The sequence below is a fragment of the Caloenas nicobarica genome, chromosome 3 (genome assembly GCF_036013445.1).
Source record: "Caloenas nicobarica isolate bCalNic1 chromosome 3, bCalNic1.hap1, whole genome shotgun sequence".
Taxonomy (NCBI): Eukaryota; Metazoa; Chordata; class Aves; order Columbiformes; family Columbidae; genus Caloenas; species Caloenas nicobarica.
The window spans coordinates 86,486,377-86,497,230 of NC_088247.1; the positions used below are offsets into that span (position 1 = coordinate 86,486,377).

General features: G+C 43.6%; 1 protein-coding gene across 1 annotated transcript; it reads left to right on the top strand.

Moving 5' to 3' along the window:
* The first annotated feature begins 4,429 nt into the window (after positions 1-4,429).
* NANP (N-acetylneuraminic acid phosphatase) lies at positions 4,430-8,370 on the top strand. The gene is made up of 2 exons (XM_065631975.1): positions 4,430-4,587; positions 4,825-8,370. The coding sequence occupies exons 1-2, from the start codon at positions 4,498-4,500 to the stop codon at positions 5,518-5,520; spliced, it is 786 nt and encodes a 261-aa protein (XP_065488047.1). The 5' UTR covers positions 4,430-4,497; the 3' UTR covers positions 5,521-8,370.
* Positions 8,371-10,854: the final 2,484 nt, after the last annotated feature.

Genomic DNA, 10,854 nt, shown 5'->3' on the forward strand with positions numbered 1-10,854 from the left:
TCGCAGGCAGAGCCCCCGTTTCGCTTTCCGCATCACCGCCCGTCCCGGCTGGAAGCGAAACCGAAAGGACGAGCGGCAGCCTCGGAGCCCCGGATGCGGCACGGTGGGGGCGGCCACCGCCCAGCTGCGGTTCTGCCGCCTGGGCTCACATAGCCGAGTCCCCGGTCCCGAGGCTGCGGGGACTCCCGCTCTGCCCACCGTCCGCTGCCCCGGCCCGGCCAGCCCGGCTTTCTCCTGAAGTGAGGGCTGCAGGGCAAGGAAATCGCCTCCCGAAGACGTTCCACACGCCTGCAGTTATCACCCCAGCGGTACTTCTGCCCCGAGTACCTGTTACCATTTCCTGTTACAAATGATACAAGGCAGCTACAGTAACCACATACTATAGCTCATCTATATGGACAGCAAAGAGTAGTGGCGCGCCTAGCTTTTTCCAATTACATCCAAATATATATATATATATATATATTTAGTAGCCCTTTTCCCTCTCTAACTAGCCAGTCACCACTCATATCCCTTACAAAGTGTGACAGAATTAACTAGAGCTCCACATGTTCTTAGCAGTCACATTGGTATCCCACAACTCTGCAACACTGCAATGGTCTCAACCTCGGCAGCTTCCCAAAGAAATTTATTCCAAACCATAGTTACAGCACATAACAAAAAATATATTTCCTTTTATACATTTTGAATTTTCAATTCAGTTGCTATCCTTTTGGTTAGCTATTATTTTATTGCATCTTACTACTTTATTTAATCCCATTTTACTGCAATCTCTCTAAATTTTTCCTCAGCCCTTAAATGCCTTCTCTATCCTTCCAATTCTATATCTGTGGGAACTTTTTAATGAGGTGATCAGTAAGCACAAATAATTCCAAATGAAGCTGTACCACTAATCTAAATTAAGGTGGGGGGGAGAAATCAACATACTTTTTTACATGCCACTTCATCACATTCCTCTTGTATTGATAAGTGTTGATTTCACAAAGGTGGTCTTCCACTTTTTTGAGATCATGACAAAATGTACATACTATATTTAGAAAAGGAAAAAAAGGGTTCATTTAAGTGTTTTTCCTTCCAGCCTGCATTGTCTGTATGTATCAGTACTGAGTATTGTTAGCCAATCCACTCAGCCTGCTCAGATATTTTTAAATTCCTCACAGTCTTGCTTTAGTCTCAGCCAACAAATAGCCTTCTAAAATGTGAGAGCTATTTCTCATCTCTCATTGTTTAGCCCTTCTTTAAACTTAAAATATGTTATGGGTATCACTGAACATTAAGGCACTTCATAGTAAATCTCTTACTGGCATAAAGAAAAATCATCCACCAAATTAATAATATATTCTGGACAAAAAAAAAAAAAAAAAAAAAAAGAAGACAGGAGATCTCCAACATCAGTTTCCAGAAGCTATATCTAAAGTATGGAGCAGATATGTCTCACTGCAGCACTCTACATCTATTCTTGATCATCCAGATACATAACCTTTTGGGCTCTGCTTTGATTCCCTTCACCACCCCCTGCAAGATCTCTCTCCAGGAAAAAACAGACAGCTGTAGAGGAGAGAAGGAAAACAGCAGTAAGCTTCAGGTGTCATCTTTGGTATGAGGAAATGGCTTAGGCATCCACCAGCACCCAGGAAGCACACCTGCTCTCCCACAGCACTGACACAACCAACAAAGAACCCGTTCAGCCACCAGTGGGGATGCAGAGGAAAACATCAGTGAGTTCAAACCACTAACTTTCTAAGGACAATAACCTTGTAAGAAAAAAAAAGAAAAACAAACAAACAAACACGACAACAAACCACCACGCACACACACAAAAAGACAAATCATGAGTCTCATAACTTGCAAAGTATTGTTTCTGTATGTATGAACAAAACAGGTTTTCACTGAAAATGTGAAAATGCCGCTCTTCCTTGTTAAAACCCACCTACTGCAATTCCATAATTCTATGTATGGACCTCATTTAAAGATTCCCAAATGGCATTCTTACATTATAACTTCTGGTATGTGCAATACACCTCATGTTTCAACTTGGCTCCTAGTTAGGTTTCTGATCACCATTCTTTTCCTGGCGTTGAGCTTCTGTGAGGCATTTCCAGACTCTAGCAAGCCTGCAGAAAGAACAATGAGAATGCAATACACATGTCTGAAAGCATAAGATGATTACACACAGATCACATGTGCTGAAATGTGGATAGAAAAAGCTGTCATGAGTAGCCTTATTTACTAACACAGCATGGCAAATAGTTGTTTGAAGTGAAATGACCTTGCAGTGACTTTTACAAGTATACACAAAAGCACACTTTACAATTGCAGTCCTACTCTGAAGTGAACATGTTTTCCACACACAGTCAGTGAGAAAAATGAAAATAATAAAAATAAAGTAAAAATATAACTATAATCCATGGTTTAACTGCTTCAATTCTATCTCTGAAAGCTTCTAGTAAGGATCTATATCTTACAAGATCTTTTAAGACACGTTCAGTTTCCAATTACGACATCTTTGACCAGCTGTTAAGCTGGTTTTGAAACCATAAAGATTACTTTCATATTAATGTATCTTTTCTGAAAGGTACATATTTCATGAGATCCAGCACTCACTGACTGGAAAGCAGGGCTGTCTGAAAAGGATACCATCTTCTTAAGTGGAGAGAATCCTAGAAATTCAGCTATTTTTAAACACTCTTTGTGTAAGTTCTGAAAGACAGTAATTCAGTAGAGGCACATGAAATCCACACACCCAACACCTTTTCTTTTTCATCAAATGACACTAGCACATTTTATAAGTCGTCAACTAGAACAATTTTGTTAAAACTCCACCTGTTTCCTTAACTACATGATCCTCAGCCATGTCTGTTTCTTCTCAGAGAACTTCCCTCTCCTTAAATACTACCTTCTGTAGTTTCGCTTGCCTTATGCCAAGCTCTTTCGCACGATTTTTTGTTTTGTTTCATTTTTTCTCCTTATGGGGGACCCGATGTATTTTATCTGACAAGGAAGTTGCTGTCAAAGGTGCAGTTTTCAGAACTGAAAGTGGCCTGGTGTGAACTTCCAGTTTCTCTGGTAAGATGTAAAGTTTCCTGCAGGTTTGTGAATTGCATTTAATTATTAATGTCTAATCGACATTAGCAGTATTAACAGCAATCAAATCAACACAATCTGCTTGTTGGTTGATTAAAAAAAAAACCCACCGTGTTTATCAAAGACGTTTATTGTAAAAGACGTTTATTGTAGAAGAACAATAGGAATATTACTTGAGCAATCAAGCCTGCTGTTTAACTTCACCCTGGTGAAAATGATCTATTTTGCAACAGCCTATGATACATACTAATGTAAAACCGTTTCTGTCATGCTTTTCAGATTCATTTGCTCTAGAAAATATTGACCTTTGGAATTTCAAACATTCTAATATCATACCAGTTCCCCCAATACCGAAGTATTTATAGTGGAGTCGCTGGCTTTGAATTCATCACGAACAAATCACGCAGGTGCTGTGGAGCGGATTGCACCTTGCTTTGCCCGCAGGTGACTCTGCAGGAGGACACGCTCCAGAAGGCGACAGCTGAGCCGGGGAAGGGGCAGTGCCTGCCCACCCACATGAACCGCAGCTCTTGCGTGTGCGTCCTCCTCCCGTTCACCAACGCCTCTTCAGGGAATGCTCCGCAGTGCAAACCCACGGACTTTGGCATCTTCGGGACGCCAAAGCGGAGCTGCCAGGAGGAGGGAGCGGGCCGGGAGAACCGCGGCGGCCGCCGCGCAGCCGTCCCCGGGTGGAAACGGTGTGTGAGGGGGAAATCCTCTCATGGTAAAGCTGTCCCCTGGCAGCATTTCAACAGGTGTTTCCCAAATCGGGTGCCAGCTCTCGGTTGCCTCATCATGAAAGCGCTCCTTAACAGAGAAAGGACAAAAAAACCAAACCACAAAACCAAGGAGCGGACCCGCCCGTATCGCCGCTTTCCACAGGCCCCACTACCGCTCACCCCTCGCTCCCCGGACAGATGTCTCCTCCTCCCCGCCTCGGCAGCAGCCGCCACCGCCGCGGCTCCCCTTCCCCTCGCGTACCGCACCCCGCCCACGGCCGCACGGCGAGAGACGCGCAGGGCACTGCGGCTCCCGCCGGCACCGGCGCTCGGGAGCTGCCCCCGCGGCGTCTCGCCCCAGCCCGCCACAAGCCCCGGCGATCTCCTCACAGCCCCGCGCCAGGGCCCTGCGTGGTTGCAACCCTCTTCTCCCCGCGGGGCGGGGCTGAGCTCCACCCGCACCGCCAAACGCCCTTTTCTTACAGCAGAATGACGGGGCGGCCGCCCCGCGCCGCTACCTCCCCCGCGGGCGTGACGCAGCGCCCCGTGGCCGGGCGAGGCCCCGCCCGGCGGCAGCGAGAGGCAGGGCCGGCTGCCCCCGCCCCGCTGTGCCCCGGCACGGGCGGCTCTGGCGGCGGTCCGGTCGGGGCGCTCCCCTCCGCCCTGGCGGCTCGGCCGTTCGAGAGGCGGCGCCATGGGGGTGCACGGCGTCAAGGCGGTGTTCTTCGACTTGGACAACACGCTCGTCGACACGGCGGCGGCGGGGCGGCGCGCCATCGAGGAGGTACTGCCCCTGTCCCCCACGGCCCTGCGGCCGCGGGCTCCCCCCGGAGCGGCGGCGCCGCGCTCGCCCGGCACCGACACGCAGCCGGAGGCCCCATGGGCGCCGCTAGCGGCCCGGCACCGACGCGCAGGCGGGGCTCTGCTAAGGGGCCGTTAACGGGCGCGGCGCGGGGCGTGGGGGGGGCGCGGTGCCGGGCACTGCGTGCGGCGCGCTGATGGGAGCCCCTTGTCTGTTCAGGTGATAAACGCGCTGCAGTCCAAGCACCGCTACGGTGAGGGCGAAGCCCGCCTCGTTTGCGACAAGGTGCAGGCCAAGCTCCTCAAGGAGTGTCACGATCCCGCCAGGATGTGCATCACCGACCTGCGCATCTCGCACTGGGAGGAGGCGATCCAAGAGACGATGGGGGGCGAGGCCAACCGCGACCTGGCCGCCGAGTGCTACTTCCTGTGGAAAACCACCCGGCTGCAGCACCTCACGCTGGCCGAGGACACGCGGGCCATGCTGACCGAGCTGCGGAGAGGGCTCCGCCTGCTGCTGCTCACCAACGGCGACAAGCAGACACAGCGGGAGAAGATCCAGGCGTGCGGCTGCCAGCCCTACTTCGATGCCATCGTTGTGGGAGGAGAGCAGAAAGAAGAGAAGCCGGCGCCATCCATATTTCATTACTGTTGCGATCTCCTGGGGGTGCAGCCCGTGGAGTGTGTTATGGTCGGGGACTCTCTAGATACAGATATTCAAGGCGGCCTGAATGCTGGCTTGAAAGCAACTGTCTGGTTAAACAAAGCAATGACAACCCCAGTAGATACCTCCCCAGTACCTCATTATATTATTTCTTCTGTTCTGGATCTTCCAGCAGTTTTACAGAAGATGGAGCACAAAATGAATGATAAGTTAGGAACTGACCATACAGCTGGTAGTAATGAAGCACACTGACGGTTCCAGCATATGGTCAGGGACGTGCTGAGCTGTTAGGTGACTCACGCTCTTGTTAAAAATTTGACCCTAGGATTTTGAACTAATGTGTGGTATGTTTTTTTTAAATAGCAGGTGGGTGAATTTTCACAGATGTCAGTGAAAACAGGATGAAAACAAAGACTTAGAAGATGCATGTGCAGTTAATTTAAAACAACTGCCTCTGGGAATTATTTTGACAGACTGTGGCTAAAGTCTATCTGTCTCTGACTTAAGTTGCCAGTTTCTTGTTTAAATAGTGGAAAAGAAAATGTGAATGTTTTGATCTTTCACATGCTTTACTGACTTGTAAGTTTAGCAGAAGCTTCAGACCTTGTTTGCAGTGTGTAAATGAAGGTGAGAAAGAGTGTGGTACAATCTAGTAAGTATTCACAGTTGGTCTGCAGTTCCTCTCAGGAACTGGAGTGAATTTTGCTATTTCTAAACCCAGAATTTATTAACAAAATTTATTATGTACCAGACCATTAGAAAATGCTCTACCTTTGATCTTTTTTCAAGTTTTAGAATTTCTTTTCAGACTTTGCAGTGACTTTTCTTTTGCGGAATCCGTGCCTCTTTCCAAAAGTACTTAAATGTGTACATTAAAAAATTGAATTTGTATAGGGGACCATTTATCAGAGAGACTTGATAGATAAGTTTTTATATTATCTTGGTGCTTATGCAGATACGTGCGATATTTTCAATGGTCTTCTTACTGTACTGTGAAACTCTCTTAAAAGCTAATATTATTGTTCTGTCTGATTTTATTTGTGAAGTTTGATCAGACCTTTTTTTGGAAAAACTGTTCTTGGTCTTGCTCAGGTGTATGACTACTCAGATTCAACTGCAGGATCAGCACTTTTTTTGACTGTTTTAATGGCACTGCTATACAATCCCTCCTTACTCCAGTTTCTATATGTATTTCATGTCATTTGCTCTGGAGAAAATATGAGCTAGTTGTTTGTAAATGGCTTTCATAACTGTCTTCCAGGAAACTGGAAAATAATGTCATATATATTACAGTACTGTGGACAACCTTGTAATGTCTATGTACTCTTTCCACTAGATGTAGGAGATGACTCTATAAACACTAAGATTTCACAGATCATGATCTTAATAATTTATTTTTTTTGTACTTCATATTCTTACTATATAATGAGAATGTATCAACATATTAAATGACAATGTAAACACTTGTCGGAAAACCAGCATTTTTCAAAACCTATTTGCTATATATACTTTGGGCTGAATATCTCACCATATATGAGCAATCACATTTTGTATTTTAGAATATATCCATGACAAATCTTTTGAGAACAGGGACACTGAGGTGCTGGCAGAAGAGTATCTGGCATGTGCGCAGCAATAAAAGATCAGCAAAAAGAACAGAAACCTACCAGGAAATGGGTGTGTAGAAGGAATCCTTTATACAAGAAAGGTACATTTGTTTAATTTGACGTGAATTTAAGTTAATGTAGTTAGGTCTTGCATAGGATGACAAGTTCAGTTTAGAGGAGGCTATTACCAATCTGAGTTAAATTATTTGGCAGAGTTTAGGTTGCATCAAAATATGTCGCTCCTACATTGAGGGAAAAAAATAAATAAATACTCTTTAAAGTTTTAACCCCTTTTATCCAATTGTCCCTTAAAAAAGGTAAAGCAGTCCAGGTTCTTTATGTTACCTAGTCAAGACCTTTGAGACATTAGGATGAATGCAGAGAAAAGAGGCAGGCCTCACCTGTACCTTTGAGGAAATGGGCATGTGCTAAAAATGATCCAATTACAGTGGTTTACTAAGTTGCCATATGTAACATGGGCCAGTGGGACTGACTTGACACACCTTTGTTACTGAAGTGAGAAGCCTAAATTAAGATTTTATTTTGTGTTGAGAAAAGCATATTTTGTGTTGAGAAGAGCAGTCACTGTGGTTTAGCAGATGAGCAAAGTGTTGCTAATAACATTCCTTATAACCAAGGATTAAGAGAAAAATAATAAAGATCATTAAGCATACAAGGAATATTGTGTAAAAATAGAAACATAAGCAAAAGGTTAGATGGATCCATGGAAAGATAATGGATTTGAAGTAATCTGTTTTAACCATACTGTGATACAAAAGCAACAACTGCTTACAACAGCATCCCAAAGGAGCTGCAGTGTAACTTTGCGTTGTTTGCACAGCATCGGGGTAACAAAACTTAGGTCAGAATGAGGTTTCTGATACAGCTGAGGTTTAAAATAACAAATAGTAATAATTTGCAGTTCTCTCTGTAGGCTTGAAGGATCTATATACACCAGGTTACCATTTTCTAATATAAATTGAGGCTTGTATTCTCTTGCCACTGCATCATGCTGGAGTGGGATTATGAACCTGCTTATTGTACAAAGGGTCTCTTGTTTTAGAAGAGACTGCTCTCTGTTTTGCACGTGGCCAGTGGTTTTCTTAAATCTATGAAAAAAACACTGTAACTGAACACTCAGGTGATGGTGTGGTCTGTAGAGGCCACATCCAAGTTTTTTTTCTTTTTTTCTATTGCTGAGTTCTGTACCAGGCTGGAGGTGACTACCAGTGTCCAGACAGGGCAATAGTGTTACAACACTTCTATAAAGCAAGAAGAAACAAAGAAAGGATTTCTCTATCCAGGGGTCTTTTTAGAAGCAGTTACCCAATAAGCTGGATTAGGTACCTGGAGTATCACTAAATACTCCAGTTGTTTTTCTTGGATGGAGCTCTTACAGAAAGTCTAATGAAAAATACTTATATTTAAGGAAATGGAAAAATACATGTAGTGATGGGATAATTTTTACATCAAAAGCAGGAACAGATCAATAAAACAGTCTATATTCAGTTCTAGTTAAATTCTGGTTTTGCTTAGTGTTATGCTCTATTAGCTGTCTAGTTTAAATTATGTTGCCAAAACACATTAAATAAAAAGAGAAAAATAAGTTTGTCTATATTTTTAAAAGACCTTTTTCCAGATAAATATTACCTCCTGAGGTTAATCTACAGTAACTTTGACTTTAGTGAAATGATCTGAAACAATAGTTTAATACCAACTGTATTTTCATTCTTGATTTTAAATAACCTGTGTACTAGTCTAATAAAAGTGTTTTGTTTATAAAACATTTATTTTAATGCTCTGTATTACTGTGGATAGCAACGTTTGTGACCAGGTTTCCAACAAAGGGCAAGAGTTGTTTGTTTTTTAAAGTAGCACAGCATTAGGCTTCCAAATCTGTGACCTCATGTCTAGATGTGGTGACTGAGTGTAGTTTCCGTAATTTCAAATGGAGGTTGGAACTTAATTATGTATTTATGAAGCTTCTTGGCCAGACTGTGTAAACCCTATTGAATTCCCAACTGCAGTTCATTGCTGGTTGAACCTGACCTGCCCACCTGAATGCCAGCTCAGATATGCCTACGTGTCCTGACGTCATGGCATAAGAACAGACTGCAAAGCATATAAGATAAATAAATACAGTAATCTCAAGTGCAGGGACCCACTTTAGCAGGTTATGGGTGCAGAAAGCCATCTCTGAGCTATTGCTACACTCACCTCTGTGTGACTTGAGAGAGAGGCGAGCAGGAGGTTGCTCACCTCGTGGCTCTCTTGGCTGCAGAAAAGCAAGCTGTCCCCGATAGTTTTCTGTTAGGTAATGGAATCAACTGTCCATCTTCTGGACCTGTGGAGGTAGATGGAGAGAGGTGGAAAGGTACTTAAAGATACTCAGGGACTCAGCTTCCAATGCGGGCACTCGGCTGTGCCAGCCAGCTGTCTGCAGTGTCACAGACCTGCGCTGCTCAGCATCTCAGTTCTTGTTGAGGAAGCTTTGTGCGTGCGTAAGGCACTAAGCTGGACAGTGAGAGCTTCAGAAATGAGGAAATATTCTTACACGCTTGAAAAACTTAGCACAAAGTTAGAGTTTTTAGAAGGTGACAAGAATGTTTAATGCAGGAGATAAGTATGTTCCATTAGAATAGTAAGTTAATGCAAAGAGATAGGATGTTTGAATGGGGTAACAACTAGAGGTTTTGTATTTCCTGAAATACAGACAACATCCTGTGCCCCTGCTAACCTCAACCAGTTCTATTTGTCTTTTCCTCTGAAGCTTCTGTTACTTGACAACACCATCAATAGGGTTTTGAACTAAATTGAAGTAGTCCGATCCATCAGAGCAATTTCTCCTGTTCATGTGTAGTGATTCTTTTTCCAACTTCTGCACTAAAATGTGCGTATTTTTTACCCGCAGGTTATCTTGAGATCTTTAAATGAAATTTAAAATCCTACTTTAATTGTATACTAACAAAACTCATCATCTGGAAATCATTTGAACACACTGAGAATTACAACAAATAGAAATGCAATGTATCTCTGCTGTATATAGTGGTATACTGTTCTTTTGTGCACAGCTTTTACTATCAGCCTTGCAGTGGGATTGTCTCCATTATAACTCGCTTTCTAGATCACACTGTGCACATACAAGAGACATAACAATGCAGAGATGATGTCAGCTGTGTCAAAAGCAAAAACTGCAACTTTTTGCCTATGTTGCAAGGGACCTAGGCACAGAGAATCACGTTGCCTGCTCCATATAGCATATTTTGACCTTGTACTCCACCTACTAAAAACAAGATTGCATGAGAGCCTTCTGATGAACAGTCCTCAAACGCCAGAAAAAAAGATGCATTTTTAAAAATATGAAATGAAATTATGGTGCTAATACATGAAATTTCAGTCCCTCAGAAGTGCAAGCCATGTTTGTCAAGTCAACACCTAACCAAAGGCCAGATGATAACTTTGCATAGGATCTAATTTAACGTAGGAAAATGTTGCCATTTACGTCAGTGGAACGTAACAGGTTTATGTAAGATTTGTGTGCTCATTTCTGTAAGCTCACCTGCAAGAATCTGCAAGTGGCTCTGCCTTTCACTTCTCCCTCAGCTAATTGACCTCTGCCATGTATTTAGTTGATGCATTTCCATATCTTTCTGAATCACAACAGCATCTAGCATTTGGGACAAAGTTTGCAGAGGATCACAATAAAAAGTAATGGAAGAGAGCCAGCTTTTGTAGCAAGATCATGCTAGTACATACACCTAGTACCAGCTCCTTGGTAGCTGCGTGCTGCAAGTATGTGTTTGGGCTGTGCTTGTTTTAAACAGTCTTTCCTCCAAACAAACTTCCATTCATATCACACAGTCTAGGCAAATTTGTCAATTTGTTAAAAAAAACAACCCAAAAAGTAAAAATGTGGGAGGAAAAAAGTGCCTCCAAACAAAATCCTCTGTTAGTCACCTATAGACATCAAGGTTTAGAA